We start from the raw sequence: 23580 nt of genomic DNA, 5'->3' as shown, positions 1-23580 counted from the left end.
TGTGGTGGCCTATTTTGTTTTCAACCAAATGTTGATGACATAAATGTTTATGCTCATAAAAGTATCACAACAAAGATTGTCAATCACAAATGTAATTTAGATTAAAGAAAAAATATCTTCAACCAAAAAAAAGTCCATCATCTGTCATCACCTTTCAAAAGTAATTGCGGACAATACAATGTGGTCTCTTGTCTTCCTTGTATTATTTTTCATATCCACTAGATGGCGATCGGTAGGATTAAAGCACTGATATTCAGGATCTAGTAATCTTGAAAAGTCGTAATCTGGATCAGGGTGATCCTATCCTGAATTGCTTTGAACTACAGGGACAAAATCTGGCCGACTTGTCTGATCCTGGATCACAAAAAATGGGATTTCAAAATCTGATCGGATCTGATTGAGATTAAAAGTGTTGAACTCCTGGGCCCTGATGATTGAGCTAGAGGTGAATTCATAACAATTGCATTAATGTATTTACCACATTTAATGACAATACCCTCAGATGTTGTTTCTCTTTATAAGTAAAACGATTCAACAATATCAGATCAAATCTTGCAGGAATGCTCTGTGGGACTGTTATCTTCATATGCAGTTCATCATTCATCAGTCAGCTACTCAGTTTTGAAAGTTGTTTATGCAGTGTGCACTTATTTTGACACTGATCTTTTTTAATACAATGTATGTGCTTACACCTCTATTACCAGGCGTACTTAACTTTTCTAAAACCCACACACCCGAAAACATAGATTCAAAATCATTCAAAAATAAATGTTCCTCATTGAGAAGCAATTTTGAGCAATGTCCGATCGACTCACACTTGTAGTTCTCAAAATATTCGGAAGAGGTCAGACCTCCTCAACTAAGTGAGTTCCCACAAAGTGAAGCATAGACCAGGCCAACGCCACGGGACCCTGACCAAGCGTCGCTCCTGGACGCTTAGGGAGTGAGAGTGTGTTGACCAGGCATATACACCACAAAGGATAAAGCCAAAAAAGGAAATATGGGGGACTCCTGCTGGAACCCAATTGAAGATGCATTCAGGGAATGCACTTTAAAACTGTAACAAGTGAAACATCTGACTTTTTACACCAATGATTAGGAAGGAGAAGCACTATCTAAAATTCTCACCTTTATCCTTTTGCTATTTTATTTATTGTGACACTGTTTCGATACATGTTACCACTGATTTGCTCTTATGTAACTCTTATCCAAATAGTGCAGTGATGAGGGTTGGGGTTTGTGAGGGGGCATCCGCATAAATTAACCGACTGTGTCTCTTTACGAGCCTCCAATTGATTATTCAATTGATTTAATTTGCTCTAAATCTTGCTTTTATTGATTGCAGGGCAGCAGCGTGGACAGCGTGTGGGTAAGTAAACGTTTGTGTATTAAGCTGTTTGTGTGTGTGCGGTATGGCTTTAAAGTGATGAAACCTACTAAAATGCAAGACGAGACAAAAGCTTTTTATTTCCTTCAAAAACTAAATTCCACTATAAAGAAACACAAGGAAAACCTGTCCTCTTTACCAGAGTCTACATCCAGGAAGAGGGACCACATACAAAAGTTTGGTATTGATTAACAGTCATTTGGTCATAAATAATAAAACAAATCTTTTTTTTTGACAAATCCGTAAAATATCAATACTAAACTTTATTTATAAAGAGAAGACTTTACAGTATAACAAGGGAATAAACAATATAACGAAACAAGTGGCAAGAGGAGCAGTAACAATAGTAATAAATAGTTATTAGCTTTCTCATATTCCTACAGGCACTGTGCAACAGATTTGGCTGGTGGATGGGACTAAAGGCAAAAAAAGGATTAGGGGTTGGAAATTGGTGTACATGCATTTCTTAATCATAACTTTATATGACACATAGTGAGTCAGCGCTGTGACCCTCCGCAATGTGCCTCATAAGCTTCTTAAAGGGATGGGAACAGGAAGGAGCAAAACCCCAAATAAAATATTTTGTATGAACTGTTATGTATTATTACCATCAGCTTTTATAATAGGATATGATCGGAATTTAGGACACAGTGCATTTTAAATAACATAGAGAGACACAAATACCCAAAGCTACATTTCAAGAAGTGATTTAAGCTTTTCCTTCAGATTATAGAAGCATTTGATAATTATAAATCATTTTCATGTTGGAGGTGGTTCAAATGCCTCACAATTTCTAGCATGGTTCACATTTAGAAATACATAAAAGAGGTTTCAAGTTCCAGAAAAACTATGACATCTTCTTAATTGTCATGTTTACATTTGGACAGTTAATCCACATATAAAATTGCCTGCCTATATTGCTCTAAATTGTCTGTAACAGTGGGCATTACTTATGTCAAAACAAATGAAATGTCTGCACTAAACTCATTGTATCTCTTTTATTCAATCAGGACCTCTTTCGCTGTTTATCATGCAGCCCTGGGATTTGTAAAAACATTATAGAATTAAAGAATGACATGACAAATGGGAGTCATAATGTAATACGGCGATACTGATCGCTCTCTTCCTGCAGGGTGTGGTACTGTAAAAGCTTCAGTGTAACACAATACACAAAATGAATGAATGAAAATGAATGCAGGACCTTTGGTGTGTCTGCTCTTCTTCTCTCTGAACATAATACTTCCAGAGATACTGGGGCTTCAAGGGTTTGTTATGCTCATCTTTTCAGCTTCCATTATAGTTCCTCAATCACACAACAAACAAACCGGAGTTTATTCATTTTCAGAAGCGGAGGTTTTTAGCAGGGTGCAAAACGATTATCATCCATCAAAAATCACTTTAAAGTACCTTTACATATCTCCAAATTCATCCCTCTCCTCCATCTTCCGATCATCTTCACACCAGTGCGTAATCAAACTGTCCTCTGTCCATTCCCTCCTTGTGGTCCGTCCACGAGGAGGAGGGCATGCTGCTGTAGGGGTCCAATAGGATACGGATGCAACGAACAACGAGAAAGAGCAGCAGCAGCACCAGGAGGCCGACGAAGCACAGGGCCGACCCCTGCTCGGGGTGCCCCGGCATGGGCTGCGGCACCGTGGGGCCCCTGGGGAACCCGGGCGGAGCAGGAGACGTGATCTCATAGTCCACCACCCAGTAGTTTGAGTCGCTCATCTTGAAAGTAAGGTAATGCTTCGAAGGTTTAAATCGTTCACTGTGTTATTTTGCGGTCAGAAGCTATGAGGAGCAGCATGGCTTTGCAGGGTCATCTTCGTGATTTCTATACCCAGAGGGCGATCACATTGTGAAATCTGACAGAGGTTAACCGCAGAGTTTCCCACAAACCAGAGGGCGGAGAAACTGTTCCAGTCGAGATAACACTCGGCAAATCAGTAGTGCAAACGAATAAGCCCCCTGATGAGCCGAGCAGCAAGCTGAGGCATGCCCACTGAGGTCTAATTAGATTTACTGGTCCTGTCTGTTCCTCCCAAGAGAAGCAGAGGTTACTGTTCAACTCAAATCATCTGCGAGGTCCTCAGTTTATTTGACAATATTTGTAATGTCTTCCAATAGCAGCCTTAGAGGTGCATATATTGTGATTACAAATGGAGCGGCTGCAGATGTTCCATAGATCAATCAAAGCGCTCGCAGGCTGTAAATGATCCGCTTTGTGGTGCTTCAGAGAGCGTTTTCTTGTTTAATCACTTCAAACGGTTTGGCTGTGTTGCAGCAAGTTGTTGATTTACTGAAAGAGCTTCTATCTTAATGTCTTGCGTCTCCAGGAACTTCTTCATTTGGGGATTCACTCACGGAGATACCTGAAGAGAAAGAAAACAGAGATAAGACGCAACGTGAGTGAGTGAGTTTTCAGCGTCGAGAAGTGCTTAACGGAGGGAAAAGACTGATTGATTCAGGGGGTTCAGATCTTGACAGGGGCCTTGAAGCATGTCAAGGATTATAGATTGTTAGTTTCTTTTCAGCGCCCAGAATAAGGGGTTTTCACTTTACCCAGACCTAGCAGCAACAGTCTCACTTTTAAGCAGTTATTTCACTTCCTGTCTGACCGTATAATCATTCTCGTTTAAAAAATGACTGAGACAAGGCTGCAGCAGCACAACTCTCCTGAACTCAGGTACTGCTTAGTGCAACATAAATAAATCAGACACTGATGAAATAATGTGGAGGAAACCCTCAGAGAATTTCTGCACTCCTGCACAGCAACACTCCCTGGGCTCTTTAATGGGCCGTGCAGTGGAGAGACGTCTCCTGCAGTAGGTGCACTACCCAGTCAGCAGATTCTATTCCAGGAGGCTTCTTCTCCCCGCTCACCGCCCCGCTGATCCTCGCAAAGACACGTTGATGGCTCCCCTGCTCTCCGGATGATGGAACATAAGGGCCAAGCAAAGCTTTAATAGGGGCCTTAAAGACGTAATGAAAGAAACTGCCTGCCTCAGTATCAATTATCAAATGGCTTGAGGGCCGGACAGTTCAGACATCTTCGTGTACAAAAGGAAGCTAAATGAACAAGACTCAGTAGTCAATAGAGAGTCATGAAGTAGGCATGAAGTTTACACGGGACAACACATTAGTCAGAGTCAGTATGGGGAAAGCACTCAGAAAAACACTGCTAATGAAACCTGGGAACATAGTAGTGCAGTAATGAGGTGTTGTTTAACTACTTCTATAACTGCAGAACCTTGCTTTCACAGATAGAATTATAATGTGACTGCTTTTTATCATCTGCCAGAAAACATGAAAGAAAATAAGACTGGATTATTAAGTTATTTTTCCTCTTAGATCCTTTAAAAACAAAATATTAAAATATATACTTATACATAGAGTAACACAACAGGAGACACATTTTTGCTACTCACTGCAACTCTACTTGACAGTTGACTTTATGCCACATTGGCAGAATATATAGTAGGGAGGGTTACATTAATTCAGTACCATCCGACACTTTTTATCTCATGACCCAGCTGTTTCACAAGTCAGGAAGTCAAAACAAAACCGGTTCTTTTTCTACCACAAACTTGCAAAGTTGTTCTTATTCACAAGCAAGCTCAGCAGATATCTGGGTCCATTTAAAGATGGGGTTTTAAAAGGTCTCTGCAGGTTACCCAAGGTCATCGTGTTATACAAACACCTTAGAGGATGGAAACCCCGTCACATGGAGGAGAAAAACAAATACAGCTTTAAAGAACATAAAATAATGGACAACATCAATTTCATGCCTCATCGATCCTCATTCAGAGACATGCTGTGGTTCCTAAGCAGCAGATAAATCACACTGTGGTGAATGACCACATTTGATACAGGAAAAAAACGTCTTTTAGCTATTCTGGACCCCTGATTGAAAGAAAAATGTTAGTTTACATGTAAAAACGTCAATAAAATAGAGTAGAAGGTAGATATAAGAACACAGCCATGCCAATGAATTCTGTGGACAGAGCCCATGCAGCGACATATGGTCGTCCCGCGGGCTCTAATACCGGTAATTCCTCCCATTTATACCTGTGGATTATGACAGCAGCTTTGAAAATGTCAAGGACTTCTTTAAATAAAAAGGGTAAAATGATGCTGCCAACCCCGAATGAAGGACTGCCAGGCTGAACAAATCTGTGAAGCCAGGAGCTCTCTGTTCTCTGTTGTTTTGATCATATGATATAAGAAATGTTATGAATGGCCTCGTGAAACAAACTGTTATTACCTTTTTCTAATCCCCGCTGGTAGCTATCTCAGGCTATATCACAGAAAAAAGACTTTGTGTAGTTTGATGTTTATCAAACAGCTTCTGTTCAAAATCTATTTTCACAACATAAATCAGTTCATAGATTTAAATTCAGACATTTTAAACTACTGTCTAACTGCTGTTCAAACAAAGTAAGAAGTAGATTATTTTGTTTATCTATTTTTAAATAATAACTGAAACTTAAAGCTACTAAATTGTATTTTTGTAGGACATAAGGCAAGGCAAGGCAAGGCAAGGCAAGTTTATTTATATAGCACCTTTCAACACAAGGCAATTCAAAGTGCTTTACAAAATGAAAGACATTAAGAAAATGGCATTTAAAAACAGTCATTAAAAAGATAATAAAATAAACATTAAAAGAAAAAATACATGAATAAAAGTTACAGTCCAGTTTAAGATATGAATTGTTCAATTAATTAAAAGCAGCGGCAAAAAGAAAAGTCTTCAGCCTGGATTTAATAAGATAAACACCATGCAGGGAATAATGTTCCTTTATATTGTGAAGACTTGCTTTTTTACCTAATTGAACATGTTGGTCCTTTATCAATCAATGCAAGAAAGCTCAATGGTTTGGAGAGTAGTTTGAAATTAACATTCCTTGTTTTATCACGATGTTTCAATTGTTTGACATTCAAGCAGGACACTTGTCCCTTTGTAAAAAATAAATATTATTACTTTAAAAAGTCCAATGATTTTTCACAGCAGGGCGAACCACCGATGATAACAATATTCCAATTAAATGTGACACGAAGTTACACAACAGCACAAAGTTATACCCTGCAAACTTGTAAACACGTGATTCATAAAGTAATCCTCGCATGACAATAACAGAAGTTCACACAATGTCAAACTGGAGAACGATCAGATTAGAGAACTTACTTCCTGTTGCCGCAGGTGAGGACGTGTAATGAAAAACACGGAGTGATGAAGATGATGAAGATGTCGATCCAGCAGCAGATGTTCAGCACCGAGGACAGCTCCGAGCTCTCAGCCTGCACGCGGGAGCTTCAGGTCTGAACTCTGCTTTGTCAGGAGCTTTAAGTGCGCTCAATGTGAGACCTGCCCCCCCCCCACCCCCTCCCTGCCCGCCCCTCACTGCACACATAATCTGTCCGTCTGGATGAGTGAAGCGCCGGGAGCCGTGAGTGGCTTCAGCATTATCTAACACCAGTGCAGAGGACATGGACACTGAGGGCCCGAGGCCACACAGCCAATATCTGTTTAACCACTTTTATTAATCTTATTACAAATAATGTTTTTGTTTGTTGAAAATTAGGCCTCCTAGTTGACTAATTTACTTGATTTGAATGTAACGTTATTCCTGTGATTCGTTTATCATAATAACTATACATTGGAGTTCTAACTAAAGATTTATTTTTAAAAAAATGATTAGACATCCTCGACCAATTTCGGAAAATGTGAAAGTTTTGCAGCCTTGTTTGGTTTGAGGAGGCCTATTTCAACAAGCCCCCACCCCCGCCCCCTTTATAAAAAAGAAAACGGATCTATTATTCTCCCCATCATTAATACTTGAATAACAGAGAGAATGGAACCTAACATATCATCACACAGCTCACTTGGTATCAGATTTTTTTTTTTACATTTAGTGATAAGTACACTGTAAACTGCAGGTGATACTGGAACTAAGATCATGTTTAAGAACAAGATGTCGACTGATATATAAAAGTACGACCCAGCGGTGAAAGTCGTCTTACTGTCGGTTGGATTATATAATTCTGTTCAAACTTAGATCACACTGCATTGCAGGTTTTTCTGAATTTCAAAAAAGTTCACACCCAAGACGTGGAACAAAACTATTGGAGCAACCTGACTGCACCTGTGGCTCAGCTCACATGAAGGACTGCGGGCTCAGCTCACAGGAAGTAATCAATTGACACAATTAAAACTGTACAAACACTGGGATAGATTGCAGTCCGTACACATCCACTTCCCCCCCCTGCCAAAGGCCACATGATGTCTCTCTGTAGGTTTAATTAATGGTCCATGCATTGTCACACTGTCCTGAAGGGCCTGGTAATCAAATCACACAGAGCAGTGCTCCAGCAGGCTGCCCACTGGGGTCATAATTGATACAAGTCTGCAGTCGGCACGGTTATGAAATTCAACATTTCCATCTCTGTCCTTGTTACAGATGGTGCAGTGGGAGGTCAAGCTGTGTTTGAGGAGCATACGCAGTTAAATGCTACAGTATATCTGTTCCCCGTGATCGCAGGTGAGTCTGGGTAAACAAAACATTATCTGTGGGGCACTCAAGCGTTTGTTGCCCATACACTGAAATGTACCCTGGTGTTTCTAAAATGACGAACCATTAACTATTAATATTGTACATACACACCTGACATACTAAATCACGTAGAATAAATACCATCTATGTTCTTTAAGTTTGTTGAAAAAACTGAATGGTAAATGTTGGTATCGAAATAAGAAATATGAGTTTTGACTTAAACACTGTATACCATCTGCTTACGTAATGGCCTGATGTTGCGGCATGCACTGAAAGCCTCTGAAAGAGCACAGCTTGTTGTACACATTTACAGTACTGTGCCACCATGGACATACTGTACTGAAGGAGTTCATAAAGGGAAGCACTGCTGCATCAAAGGCTGTTGTGTTGGTGCATCCAGCTCCATTTATTCAGGAAAAATAGTGCTCATTGCTCAGGGGGCTAAATATGGACTTTTACAGAAGAATACTCATATCATAAGTTGATATTTAAATTGTTTTAGTGTTATCTTGAGCTGAAAATGAAAATAAACACGACTTAATGTGAAATGGTGCTGTGAAACTAGATGTATAACATCAGCTGGAAAGGATTAACGTTCGTTGAGCAGAAGAATCAACACTCAGTTGATATTAATCACAGTCAAGAGAAGCAAGTAGACTTTAAAGTTAGTGTAAGAGAGTTCCTATTTATCACAACAGACAGCTGTAGGATGAGGTCCTCCTATATTTTGGCTAAATGTGTGAATCTACAGGCATGTGTTATTTAAAGCCCGATCTATCATCCCTATAATACCAAATCTATGGGTTTACCAAGCAGCGTCAATGGCCAGATGCATTGACATCCATCAAAGCATGTCAGTTTTGAAATGAGAAAACACAGCACATACTGTACACACCGTGCAGTTTCATTTTCTCTTGTGAGCACAGACACACACCAAACATACAAAGCTGCTGTCTCAAGAAAGCTTGAACGAAGCAAATCATAACACGGCACTCTTTATTCTGCGGACAGACGTTTAACCGGATAAAAATAGAAAAACTCATGAATACATTTTTTTTTCTCTGGACAACTTAAAACTTGAAGTTGAGGGACGAATGTAATGTGTAAATCATAGTGGCCTATACAATATAGAGGATTTCTCATGACATGGGATAAAAAGCAACAACGGGTCGTTTTTCAAATGTCTTTTTTCAGGAAATGCCGACAGGAAGTTGCTCCAATCGAAGAACAATGTGAAAGTGTAGCATAGAACAAACATAGTGGTGATTTGTTTAGAGGAATGGTCATTAAATCCACTTTTGCTGATATTTATATCTCATATTTGAATGATGAGAAACTGTATTTTGGCTGCATAGATGACATTGTGACTGGTAGTGGCACTAGAGGAAAGCTCATGAAGTGAACAGAGTATGGCCTCTAGTTTAAAGGAGTTCATTACATTTCAAGATTTGCTGAAGATCAAACCAAACAAAATATTAGATGAAATGTCAGGCCTCAAACAACCTTATTTTCTGGAGAACAAACATTCTTTATTCAAAGGCAATCTGTCCAATACCTGTTGAGGTGTCTTGCATTTGACCAGCTGTAGGCAGGGAACACGTTCTCATGCTAGTACTGAGTTACAGGTTTTCACTTCATCTCTCTTTACAGCTTATCATGCATGTTTAGTAACGAATCCACCCATCAGTTGTCCCAAAATCCTCAACATGGAGGAGTGACACAAGTCAACAGCACACACACAGGATGGTGTGCATAGTGTGACTATCAGTCATGTTTTTCAGTTAGTAACACCATGTCAAATCATATTCATGACAACTGTTAAATGAATAAAACATGCTGAATTGGTTGCGGTAAAATCCAGGCACTAAAAATATTCATGAGGGGCTTCTTCTTCACAGTTATGGACATTTCTTCCGATGAATAAAAATGTAATCAAGGTCTGAGAGTTCAGTACAATCAAAATGTGTTCAATCTTCAGTGACATGTGAGTACCATACTGTATGAATGTCAAACCAGTCATCACACCAGTACAGTAATGTGCTTATTCATTCTAGTTTTCGTCTTCAGCACTAACCCCCTTAAAAAAAACAACATAAAAGTAAACCAAATACTTCAGTAAAACAAAGGGCTGAAAAATGTACAACATGAGATGGCAAATGATCCTGAAACAATGAAGCTGCCATGATGACATATGATTGTGGTCCCACCTAAGCTTACAAAGAAGAATTACTCCACATTTAATATATGTACAAGGAGTTCAGAGCTTGTATTAATATGTAGATACAATACAGTTCTTCTTATATAAGGGTGTACAGAATATACAGTATTGATGGCCAATGCTTTGCAACTGGAAAAAACACAAGACGGGTTATTCTGTTTTATCCAGTTGTTTGTTGTTTCTGAGGTGCATTAGCCGATCTGAGCTACAGTACACATGACATATGGTTCAAACATTTTATTATTTGGTAAACTATTTTACTTTTGATACATTTCTGATGTGTAAGCCAGTAGGGACCATCACAGGTGAATTGTGATTTTCCTAAAAGGATTTTCTTTCAATGGTCATTTGGCCTAAAGAAAATAAAACTTTTCTCTTTAAAAAAAACTAAAGAATGTAAAATGATTGTTATTTTCACCTTCTCTAATGTGTATGTTAATGGTGATTTAAACACATTGTCGTTAAGGGGCTGGACATACTCCTGAAAGTGGATGGTTATATTACATTGAGCGTCTGCATAGGAATAGTGATTACACGTTTTTTTGGCAGATCTTCACAGATTTAGGCAGATGATGAAATTCTTATTGTAAATCTCATGGACCTTTGAGACTCTGCGCGAAGTTAGAGTTGCAATGAAGCCTTAAAGTTGTATTCCAGCCTTTAAATTCTGCAGTCTATCACAGTTTGGAGACACGTTTTAAAAAGAATGCTTCAAATAAAAGTAACAGAGGCTTACATATCTTCATTTTTATTTTTAGTACGAGTCAAGGTTGAAAAACACCGGATCCTATATTTCCCATACTGCATGTTAATGGCCTCTTTAGTTTATCGGCGTCAGATCCTTCCTGCCTATTAAATGCTCTTTTCTTTCCAAATCCTAAATTCACCAAACAGGGTTTCTGTTAGAAATGTGATGTTTCAAGTCCAATCTGAGGAAACTGATGAAATCATCAGGGTTCTTTTATCAGAATTTAAAAAAGCTTCCTCCTATTTTTACAGGTTGAATAGACTCCACTCTCAGGTGAATTCATCTGCTTATGTCAAATGATGCGCCCCTTCAACTTGAAGCATGTTTGCTTTGAAAAACGGTCTCTCATGTCCCCCTCAGCTATGTTTGTTACTGCACATCACACTACCCAAATGTTCGTATCCTGTTGACATCATTTGACAAAGAGAGAGGAGATTTAACTTAGTTTTAGGCTTCAGATATCCCTCTCAAGACGCAGGTGCCATGTCCATTTTAGACTTACCATCTTCTTGGATATCACCACCAGACAGGTATGGAGTGACCGTACCATTGAATGAAAGCCAGTTTGTAAAAAAAGAAGATGTTTCTGTCCATTCAAAATGAATAAAAAAGGTTCTGCTCCACATGGAAACCCAAACACTAAGGTAACCAGTGCAAGAGACAACACACACACACACACATTGATGGACCCCCGGTTGTCTATGGATATATCATATACTGCTAGTTTGTCCGTATATCTTCGCTCCATAGAGCTTATGAATATATACATGTGCACATAAATCCTCTGGAAAGCAATGGGAAATGTAAGTGTGTGCAGGTACAGTCTCTGGCATGACACAGGAGCAGGAGCGCATTGTTTACTCAGAAGTTATGTGTGTGAGTCAGTGTGTGCAGGTGTTCCAAGCACATCCTTGTGTCTGCCCCTTCTTCACAGTTAGCGTGTCCCATGTCAGCCTGTTCACCTGCGCTTCTCCTCTTCCTCCTCCTAGAGGGCCTGCTCCGTGCTGGAGGCGGAGATGTCCAGGAGTCTCCAGGCTGCGCTGGGATTCAGCTCCTCCTGATCCCGACACAACGCCCAAACATACATCATCCTCATCACCTTCTCCTGTTGAGGGAGGAGGAGAGCACATGGTCAGTCCTGCACAGTATGGAGGCCTGCTCTAGACTTAAAGGTCTCCTATTATACTATTTTCAGGCATATAGTATAGGTCTCAGATATATAAAAAACATGTCTATGAAGTGTTTTGCTCAAAATACCAAACAGATCACCCATTCTAGCCATGCCTCATATCCCTCTATTTCAGCCCTGTTAGAGAAGGGCTGATTCCGGGTCCGTATCTGAAACAGTATGGAGCTCAAATGCTTTCTCTCTCACGGGTTTACCACAAGGCGAGTTCCTTTTTATTTCCTGCTTCTTTACACATACTCTCTCCAGTACAGCGTTAGCTCTGAGTGTTAGCGATGCTTGCTAATGTAAACAAAGACCATATTACTTTCAAAAAACGTCACGCATTGTTTCTGATAAAGCGGCGTTGCTGATAGGGCCGTGGGCGTAAAGCCAGCCCACATTTCCGATATTACGTCATGACCGCAGCAAATCTGGATCAGCTCCGTTGTACCCCCTTTTTTAGAGATTTGGGTACGGAGGAAAAGAGAGAGGGTTGTATTTTCTGACACTTTCTGAGTCTCCTTACACCCCGTGCACATATATTTATGTATAAAAGACATCAAAAAGTGCATTTTGCATAATAGGGGACCTTTAAAGGGAGGGTTTGTCTGTTGTGAACTGGAGTGGTATGAGGGGCTGCTTATCTTTAGTAAATATATTCCCTAGAGTAGATGAATACAGTAAATATAAGTATCTCATACATCCCCACTTCAAAACATTCAAACTAGTCCTATCGCTACATCAAACCTGTGAAATTCAAAGTCATAAATTCAGATGCAAATGCGACTCTGCTTAAAGGGGATCGATCATGCAAAATGCACTTTTGTACGTCTTTTATACATGAATATGTGTCCCCGGTGTTCCAGGGAACTCACCAAGTGTCAGAAAACACAACCCTCTCTATTTTCCTCCATACCCAAATCTCTAAAAAAAGGGGCTGCAACGGATCTGATACAGACTGATCCAGATTTGAACATTTCTCTGATGTCAGGACGGAGGAGCTGACCTATCAGGGGAATGAGAGGTTGCCGTGGCATGGTAACAGCATGGTAACATGACGCTCGTAACTCGGCCCCCTCCTTTGCAGGGGGGCGTGGTCAGCTGCAGCGCATGCAAAGACAGGGTGGAGGAGAGCAAAATAGAGCGAAATGAGGCATGGCTAAAATGCATGATCTGTTTGGTATTTTGAAAAAGAAAACGTATAAATATACCTTATATAGGTATGGCCCTACAATATATTATTCAAATATAGCATGATAGGTCCACTTTAACTGAGCTCCTTTCAACCATTTCAGTTGTTTGGTTCCTTGAAATAACTTATATCAGATTTTCTATTCATGTGCAGTTGATGAGGAGTTTACTGACCGGATCTCCTTCCACAAGGTCTCCTTTGGGGCTGCGGATCACCATGACGACCTGAGCCTGGAAGGTGATGATCAGCACTGGGCCCTGGTCCATCATCTTACCCATCGCTAGCTACATCACAGGGAGAGACAACCAACACACTCATTACATTTGAAGGAAACATTTAACATCAGGTATTATATGATATGATACCAATCAGATATCATCTTTTTCCACATCTTAGAAAAGCTGTTGATAAATCATTTGTATTGATGCACAAAAAACATCATGCTCACTGTGAAAAACAGATATACTCCCCTAAAGACCAAATACATAGCCTGCAACATGACTCATTTATTCAAACGGCTGCTTCTTTTTAACTCTTTAAAAGCAATATTTAAGCGAAATCAAAGGATTTTTAATTCCAGTGTCAAATACTCGACAACTCAACAATCATTTTAGCCTATACCTCAATGACGGCTAATGAACAAGCACTTACATCTATGTTATCAATGTCCAGGATTTTGGACTGGAAGAGCAGCCCCAGAGCTCTGGCCTGCTGGATGGGGTGAGCCAGCTGACTGTACGTCTGAGGAAGGGCAAGGAAAACACGTTTAGCATAAGAAAGGACTTTCACACACACTACTATACAAGATATATAACAGCATAAAGAAGTCGGAATGAAATACAAATAATGGTTTATTATTTTAGAGTTTAATGAAATTCAAAATGTAGGAGGCAGCAGTATGTTACTCACAGCTTCATAGCACCAGTCTTTTAATACATCCAGCTCTCCACGGATCATAGCCTGAGGAGAGGACAGAGACACTGTGTCAACAATGATTGTTTACAACAGGAGAGGGCATTTCACAAAGCCAGCGGAGACAGTAAACACATTTTATTTTGTTAAATATTTTGTCTATTGCTTTGTCAGAATCATAATCAAGTTTATTGCCAGGTACGTTTACACATACTAGGAATTTGCTTTGGTATCTGGTGGTGCAAACATAACAAATCTAAAAAAATAAGTTGCAAAGTAGGAAAAAAAGAAATATATAAGGATAATAAAAATATAAGTATTTTTAAGAAACAATATAGCATTAAAAAATTACACAAAATGTAAATGTAACAAAAAATGTAAAACACTTAGGACAATGAGTATATATGGCAAAATCACAGTGTATTATATTTTAAAGTGGAGGGTTGTGCAGACATGTGTGCAAAAATGTGCAAAATGCAGTCAGAGTTGAGCATGAACATGGCTCACAATATTAAGAAAGAAAAAAGAGGAAAAAGAACAAGATGTTGTTCACATGATGATCATTAATGTAATGTAATTGTGTGTTTAAAGACAGCCCATTGGGCCAAATTCAGTGTGATTAGACAACTGTAGACCACATCACTCTGATTTGGCTTCCCATTGATTGGTAATCTAAATAATTAGCTAGAAATGTATGTGCTTTTAACTCATCATCACCTCTTGACCATGAAGGACGTAAGCATTCGTTTAATGTTTTCTGCAATCAATAATCAAAAGGACTTATTTTGCTGCTGAGCATGCTTGGAAATATTTAAAGATCTGACAGCTCCAACCTGACTTTACTCATTCGAACACAAATGACTTACTTAATCTGATCTAAACTGGAGTAAAATTACAAATGTAATGAAGTGAGACACTTGTTTTCTTGGTTGTCTTCCTGAAATAGCCTGAGGTATTGTGCAAAGAGAGTGTGAATGAAGAAGTTAAAAAGTCAAGGACACACTGACAGAGTAGAAGAGTCTATTTACCTCCAGTATGTTCGGGATGATGTCTTTCTCACACTGTTTGAGGAAAATGTCTTTATCAAAGGTGGGGTCAGCCTTCACAATCTCCGTCAGCACCTCCGACATTTCTGTCTTAGAGAACAGACCGCCTTGAAAACAAACACCGACAAAATCAACATCAGCAACACAAACACATCAGTCTCTACTATAGATGGGATGTTAACAACTATACGTTTATAACCCAAGTCTATGCTTTTCCAATTCCTTCATTTGTCTATAAAACATGCTGTGACAACATGAAGCATGCATTTCATTCTTTACCGCTTAGAGTAAAAGTGGAGCTGGTTTAATCACTATAGTCAACCATCATAACATGACTTATGAAGGTGGAGAAAATCCCTTGTATACACTGGACAAAAGCTATTTCCTTAAACTGCAGATATTATTACTTTAGTGATAGCTAATATAGTTTAAATAAGCAAACATGACTTCTTGTTTGATCAATCTGACTGTGGAAATTGCCAAAGTATATGAAAGGTCATGTTTTATTCTGTTTAGAAAACAAAGTATCCATAATATATAGATCAATTTAGCCAAAAATAATCCTATAAAATATTATGATAATGATAAGAAACTTAAAATGAACACAAACTAATGCCGGGCATTACCTAGGAATCCAGTGACAGTGTCAGTCACAGCTCTGGATGCTCTGACGACCGCATTGTCACTCTCATCATATTTCATCTTAATATCAAAGAATCCTGTAGGAAACACAAAGGGAGAAATGGAGTAAGTGTTTTTCAGTGGGTAGGATGGAGACAAATATCACAGAGGGCTCTATGTATGGTCTGGTGAAACACCATTTCTAAACTGTTCAAATGTATAATGCAGTGTAGTGTAGAGAATTTGGTGCCATCTGCTGCCTTTAATGGGAACTACACATGTGCACAATGTAGGTGGTTTATTATATAACACAGTATCTAAGAAGATAAACACTGAGGATTTCCTTACTGTTAAAAACGACATTATTGTCCTTAAAGTCCTTCCACTGCTGGTACCACTTTGAATCCTTGTGGAGAACGACACCCATATCCTCCCTGCGTCACAGAATACAAGAAAATCACTCTTATCATTAGAGATGTTAACAACAAAGGCATAAATACGGAGCATACATTCCAAATGGAGATGTGTGATTACAGATAGGGATGCTCCGATCGATCGGTCACCGATCGAGATCTGCCGATACTCACTCTCTACCGATCGATCGGTGCTCTCTAAACATGCCGATCGCGAGGGCCGATCGCATCACGTAAAATACATGACACTTTTCTCTGTACGCGGCAAAACAAGCTCGCCAAAATGGCTTCACCGGTCTGGCAGTATTTTAAGGTGTCCGAAAAAGACAGTAAAATAGCGGTATGCAACGTGTGTGTGAAGCAGAAATCCTGCAGCTCCACCCGCTGTGACGGAGCGGTGAGCGGAGCGAAACACACAAGAGTTAGACCTAACACACTTAGCTATTTTATCTACCTCTGGAACAAGCTAAACTAGTTATAAATATGTTTATTCTTCACTGTCGGCCTCACACATTACTGGATCAGCGAGCTGCATGAGACGATACTGACGGGCTGTCAGGAGAGGGAGAGCGGGGGAGATAGAGGGGGAGAGAGAGAGGGAGAGAGAGAGGGAGAGAGAGGAAAAGAGAGCGCTTGCTCATTTCTCCCGTGTTATTATCCAAAGTGAATGTAAACTTGAATAATATACATAATTTGAATGTAATAATTAAGTTGATTGTTGTTTGTGGAAGCTCCAGTGAATGAGCCCCATTAACTGAGTTTTAAACATCACTTTAAATGGAAGATTTAAAGTGATGTTTAAATCTTCCATTTAGGCCCCGCCCACTCGATCGGATCGGCGATCGGTATCGGCAGATACTGATTCTGGCGATCGGCGATCGGCCCCAAAATTGGCGATCGGAGCATCCCTAATTACAGAACAGGTGAGAGGGGACACAGGCTTGACTCACTCATTGGCATCGAACACTCTTGTGTCGCCGTCTGCTCCTTTGGAGGAGAAATCGCTCCTCTTCCTCAGGTGTGGGGGGGCTCTGTAAGAGCCGTCATCCCCGACATCTATCTCATTCTTCATGGACTCCACACCCTGAACAGATCACACACACATGTGTATAACTGGACTTTACTGGACATGTATATATATATATATATATATGTTCAGTTCACCTGATAAGCTGAACAACTGCAGTCTTTCTGTTTAGAGCTTACATTTAAAAGTACATTTCTCCCAATGCTTTAGGGTGGTCTGACATCGTTCAGTCGTTTGCTTAACAAGCTCCTGGAGCTGACAGGCCAGAACTACACTACCCTCTGATATCTACTATTTGAGATCATAGTGGTTTCGCTCTATATTTATCTTTACATTTCAACCTGTTAACTCATTTGCAACAGATCCAGGAAAATATTGTCATCATTTGAGAAACAAAATGAACAAAAAACCAAACCGTTTGGCTGTGGTAATTATGTTTCATTCTAAATGAGCACTGACATTAGTTTGCGAATGTGTGAGTGACTTGATTGGCACAGCAAGAATGTTGGCCCATAAACCACTGCTTAGTATTACTTTATGCATCTAAAAATAGTAGAGATTATAGTGATATTGCCCTTTTGAAAGTGAACCTGTAAACTTATGGATATTGTGTTTTCTCTTCTGACCTGTGAGATGGCCCTGAATGCACCGGTTTTGCCCAGTTTTTCTCCTCCTTTGGACACAGACTCTGCAGAGTGCATGGCTGACTTGGCAGCCCCCTCCACACTTTCCTTGATCCTCTTCCCAATGTCAGTACGAGTTACTTCCTCAAGACCCTAAAGACCAGAATGTGAGACATCAGACAAACACAAAAACAAATCAATACAAATGCAATTATTCAGTCCATAAAGGTGCCTTTCCAGAAACTTAGTACAACCTTTTTTCTGATTACCGTTTTATTGGTAAACCAGAGGAAATGCTGAAACCTTACCTCCTTGACGGTCTCCGACAGAGATCCAAAGGTTTTCTTAAACACTTCGGAAGTCTTCACTGTCTCAGACTCTATAGATTTCTATTAAAGAAAAAGAAATACGTATTTATTATTCAAAGATAATTGTTATCGTCTAATATAAGAGAGATTGAAAACCAAATATTGCTCTCACATATTTCCTGCGGGCTTGTTGGAGAGCATCGGACTCGTCAAGCCGCTTGGCCTCTTCTCTGAACTTCTTTATGTTGTCTTTCATATCCTGATTCTTGTTGAATTCCTGACGCAGGTTATCCACAAACTCTCCCAGAAAACCTTTACGACCTCCGGAAGCATATCGAACCTAATGAGATAAACAGAAAAGAGGACTTTAGTTCAACAGATCAAGAGTGAACAGATCATTAACATACAGTACATACATACATTTCCAAGTCCTCTCCAATCAGGAATTAACCAGCATCCATGCTCTATTTAGTAACTAACTATGAAAACATAACTTTCTACCTAAAATGTATTCTTGAGAGTAACACAAACAACTGAGCAGTTTCTTTGATGTAATTAACAATGTGTATGTGTGCTTTAAAGGTAACGGTAGCAGTCAGTGTGTACCTGCACAGTTGCAGCTGGACTCCTGTGTAGCGTGTAGGCGTCTCCTCTCCACACTGAGGGGACCAGAGGCCGGGAGCAGAGGGCCACGGCCCGTCGGCCAACCAGCTGCAAGGGACAGAGACTGTGAGTAACAAACAACTCTGTGGACACTGCAGTGGATGGAGAATAAAGCTGCAAATAAGGAATATTTTCACTAACAATTATATGGGCAGTTCTTTTTCTTGGAAATCATTGTATGTATAAAATGCCAGAAAATAGTAAAAAAAATCCCAGTCGATGTCAAACGTGATTACTTTAAATGATTTGTTGGTCTAAAGCAGAAACATATTCTCTTTAATATTATGTAAAACTGAGAAAATCTGGAAATCTTCATACATTATTGCATGAAAATTGACAATAATGATTAATCAATTAATAAAATAGCTGTCCAATTTTGTTCTGACAGTGAACTAATCTAATTAATTAATTAATCGGTGCAGAGGCCTGTACTACGAAGCCGGATTTTCGCTTAGCGGGCTAACTTCAGGGAAAACTCGGGGTTTCCGGTCCTACGACGCTGGTTCTCTTTTTAGCGGGCTAGATCTCCATGGTAACTTATGCTCCGGAGCAGGTTAGGTTGCAGGCTAAGAGATCAACTCAGTGAAAGCACTGCCTGCTGACCAATCAGAGCTCAGTGTGCGGAGTTGAAAGCGATCAATTCATATTACAGGAGAAAGGAAATACAGAAAGACGGCCGGCAAAAATCAACTGACTGTGTGAACGTGAAAATGAATAGAATATCCCCTCCCATCTTCAGAGCAATCTGACGATTATAACATTAGCGTTAAGAAAGCTTACTTAAATATCTGCCACAACATAAGTAACCGGATCAGAGTAACATTAAGTACAGTCCGCGGCACTGTGAGTGCAGACGTCGATGTGTCCCATTATCATTCATATTACATCATATCACATCATAATGTGTCATAGGCTATATTTCCTTATCTGAGTCAGCTTCTTGAGCCGTATCTGGCCGTGCAACACTCACAGTGTCACATACTGTATGCAGAAGTATTACACACATTAAGTTGACGAAACACTCGAGTCAAATGTAATTAAAGTCAGATTCACTCGTGTCTTGTGATATCATAAACCTGTTAATGTACGCATTCAAACACTTTTTCTTTTACCAGCTGTATTCACCTTGCAGGTGCAGCTATGTGGCTTTTATCCTGGATAAAGTGTTTAAGTCATGGATGTTTAAAGTTTAACTTCTTCATATTTGACTAATATTAAAGTTAACTTTTCATTCAGGAAGTATGACGCTGCGCTGTCAGTACACTTGGCCATGTTTGTGATTGGTCGAATGCTCCAAATACCACCCCTTTTATGTGAACGCGCACCTAACTAGATAGGACACGGCTGGCTTGAGCGATCCACTTGATAACCAGCGTCGTAGGACTGCTTAGCGAGAGCGCGTATGTTTTGGATTAGGCCAACCGGCTAACTCAAACATATCCAGGTTATGTTGAACCGGCTTCGTAGTACAGGCCTCAGGTCTAATAGAGAATAGGTAACAGGTTAATGGAATACTAATGAGTTAAGCCCTCACAGTAATATTGAATAAATAAATCAAATACGAGACAAGCGGGCAAAGCAGGAGTCATGTTGTTGTGATGATACTTCTAAGGATCACATATACTATTTGCTAGGTGTCAGGGGTTCACCAACCAGGTGACAAGTAAAACCGTAACAGATGGTTGAAACTACAAACAAAACTTCGCATCCAGCGTGTTACTAAGATGTGGTCAACCACATGCCTCTAGAACAGCTGTGCCCTTAGAAAGACACTGTGTTGTTTTTCTGATGCAATCCCTATACATGTCACAGGATGCTTACTTAATTCATGAAGAAGTACACCTGTTTGGCAAATTCTGAATTTTTTATGCTTCTCAATTAATATATTCAGCTTTTACATTGATGTGTCTCCTGTCTGAATCTGCATCGGTAGGGGGTTTAAATATTATAGGTAAAATGTATGACACTGTTGTTCTATTTGTGCCAGTGTTACGCTTATGTGACCCAAATAGGAATTTCCCATATGTTGAGTTGTTACTGCTAATGTTTTAAGTTAACAAATTAACATGTTAGTCATTATGATATGTTAAAACTTGTCAACAAACATGTCATAATCTATCTAATCTAATCTAGATGAGTATTACAGGAGATGGTGCACGAGTTGTCATTAAATAAATCACATTTTGATAGCATGACAGCAAAAAAATACCTGCCTGTAAAGCACCAACACCTAAACTGATAGTATTTGGTCGACCATTTGGTCTTTTTATTGTTGTTGTTGTTGATCCTCAAGTGTCACATAACATAAAAGGTCACAGATTTAGGGTCATCTAACATTTTAGTCTTTTTAGTACTACAAAGTAAAAATACACCATGGCGTAAGATATGTTAAACATCCGTCAATAAATATGGGATTTAATATGATAAAACCATTGGCACTGTAACAAACTATGATGAGTCACATCATTTGGTGTAAAACCAGGATTAACGTTAGTTACTTAAACATTTGAAGATATTATACCACCTTTATAACGCTAGTTACTTCATCGGGAGATTATACCATTAGTATTAACGCCTGTTTACAACTGAACGATGGGTCAATATCTGGCTACATCTATGCGTCTAAAAGGCTTCCTTTTATACCACATTTTGCCGCTTTTAAGCCCATATACACAGACATTTTCCCACCAAGAAACCCAAAAGAAGAATATAATTTTAGACAATGATAGGTGAACTAGAACATTGAGAACCCGCAGTCCGTCTGATGCAACAAGGCCTTTTCTAATGGACATGTTAATAACACACTACGAAATCTCACTCACAAACCAGACATTAGAAATAACTAACTATTAGCCGTATACTTCTGCTCCCTTTGCACAGTTATTCTCTAAACACTTAAAACCTGTAATGAAGGACATGAATGGTTGTCTAACCTCGTAGCACCGACACACGGAGGCTGCCATCTTGATCTTCAAATGCGCCGAGCTGGAGCTACACGTGCGTCCTTGCTGCAGCAGCTGACCTTCCTCTCAGCCAATAGGAGCGCAGCTGAAGGGCTGGGGGCGGGGCCAGCTGTCAGCAGCACTGTAAAGGGAGAATCCACCCTAAAAACAAACTACATTGTGCTTTTTATTTGACATTGCCCACAAACTGAGTGGCTGTGCAGGTTAACAAATCTGCACATTTAAGACTGGGTTCATTGGGATATTAACATTTGAAATGGGCTAAATGTGCAAGCTCAGTTATGCTTTAACATATCCCAATGTATCACAGTTGTAGTGTAGGCTTCATGGTGTTCACAGAGGAGACTTGCATTTTATTTTAAACATTGTCACCACTGTATCGTAAAAAAACAACAACGTATAAACTACTAAATATCTCTTTTAGTTTGTTATTCTCTTAAAGTCTTCATCTTATTAAGTAACTGTTTGTAATTTCAATTCCAATCTTTAAAAAGTCTGCTGTCTGTGAGTAAACATAGCTTTTATAACTTAATATAGCTGGAGAATTTCCTCATGTATAAATACACAGCAGACTGACAAAAAGCACAGAAAAAGCTAAACATAAAGACTTAACATAAAAATAAAACATAAAAATAACGAACAATAATAAAAAAAACTGACTATGACAAAAGTATGACACTTGTTAGGACTTCCAAGTTTTATCTGTTGTATAGTGTAATTTCCTTATATCCTTTTTTTATAATAAGGCTATTCACCTCCATTTTCTTTAATGCTTCCTCATTTTGTATTCCCTTATAACCTAATGCAACTGATTGTATTCATTTTCTTTCCAGTCTTGTTTTCAGTCTCTGTGTAGTACAGAACAACTCCACCGTGACATTACTATTAACCTCTTAAGTATGGTTCATTAAAAGAACTCAGTGGTTTCAGACTCACTGTTGGCCTTGAATGTATTAAAGCTTTATAACACTGGGGTAACACACTGCTGCTTCTGAAAGACAGTTCTTATTATCTTTATAGGCTATTATGTTAAAGGTAATCAGAATCAAGTGTATTGCCCTGGTACGTTTACACATACAGTACAAGGGATTTGCTTTGGTATCTGGTGGTGCGAAAATAAACAATCTAAGAAAAATATGAAGTAATAGTAGGCAAAAAAAAGAAACATATACAGTAAGGATAATAAAAAATAAGTATTTTTAAGAAACAATTTAGCATAAATATATATATATATATAAGATAAGATACATTTTATTGATCCCAAATTAGGAAATGTTTTCGTTGCAGCAGCATATAAAAACAGGGCATTGCACATAATTAGAAAGTAAAAAGAGTAGAAAATAAAAAAAATACCCAAAAAATAAACATCTCAAGATAGAAAATAAAGCAGAAGTAACAAAGTTGAGCATGAAGATACAAATCTGTAAACTATCTGACAAATAGAATACTATTGAATGGTCAAATAACAGCTAACCCAATGTAAAAGTGGGATATTATTCACAGTGAGCAAAGAATGGCAAGGAATTTAAACATTTTCTTTAAATAACTATTATAAAAACACCACACAACGTTTTTGGAAAACCAACCTTCTACATGTGAAGTTACCTTAAAGGATGGCCTGACTTGGTCATTATTTACATTCAGAGTTGAATATCCGTGTCTCCAGATGGATGTTGTCTCCCGGCATGCCGCAGAGCGCCCCCCTGCGGCAGATATGTGAACTGCAGGACTCCTCCC

At 39.2% G+C, this 23580-nt stretch overlaps 2 protein-coding genes across 2 annotated transcripts; both read right to left on the bottom strand.

The window, feature by feature from the left end:
* Nucleotides 1–1470: 1470 nt before the first annotated feature.
* Nucleotides 1471–6686, bottom strand: LOC117488854 (cortexin-1-like). The gene is made up of 2 exons (XM_034137996.1): nt 6576–6686; nt 1471–3762 (listed from the first exon to the last, which is right to left on the bottom strand). Exon 2 carries the CDS (start codon nt 3116–3118, stop codon nt 2843–2845), a length of 276 nt encoding a protein of 91 aa, XP_033993887.1. The 5' UTR covers nt 3119–3762; nt 6576–6686; the 3' UTR covers nt 1471–2842.
* A 2230-nt stretch (nt 6687–8916) lies between these two features.
* LOC117488927 (mitochondrial import inner membrane translocase subunit TIM44-like) lies at nt 8917–21891 on the bottom strand. The gene is made up of 13 exons (XM_034138107.1): nt 21814–21891; nt 18824–18928; nt 18390–18557; nt 18218–18298; nt 17913–18062; nt 17210–17343; nt 16195–16280; nt 15852–15944; nt 15208–15332; nt 14177–14227; nt 13919–14008; nt 13441–13551; nt 8917–12012 (listed from the first exon to the last, which is right to left on the bottom strand). The coding sequence occupies exons 1-13, from the start codon at nt 21841–21843 to the stop codon at nt 11893–11895; spliced, it is 1344 nt and encodes a 447-aa protein (XP_033993998.1). The 5' UTR covers nt 21844–21891; the 3' UTR covers nt 8917–11892.
* Nucleotides 21892–23580: the final 1689 nt, after the last annotated feature.

This window comes from Trematomus bernacchii, unplaced genomic scaffold (genome assembly GCF_902827165.1).
Source record: "Trematomus bernacchii unplaced genomic scaffold, fTreBer1.1, whole genome shotgun sequence".
Taxonomy (NCBI): Eukaryota; Metazoa; Chordata; class Actinopteri; order Perciformes; family Nototheniidae; genus Trematomus; species Trematomus bernacchii.
The sequence above is the reverse complement of the archived record's forward strand: the minus strand, read 5'-3'. Positions and strand labels throughout refer to the sequence as shown.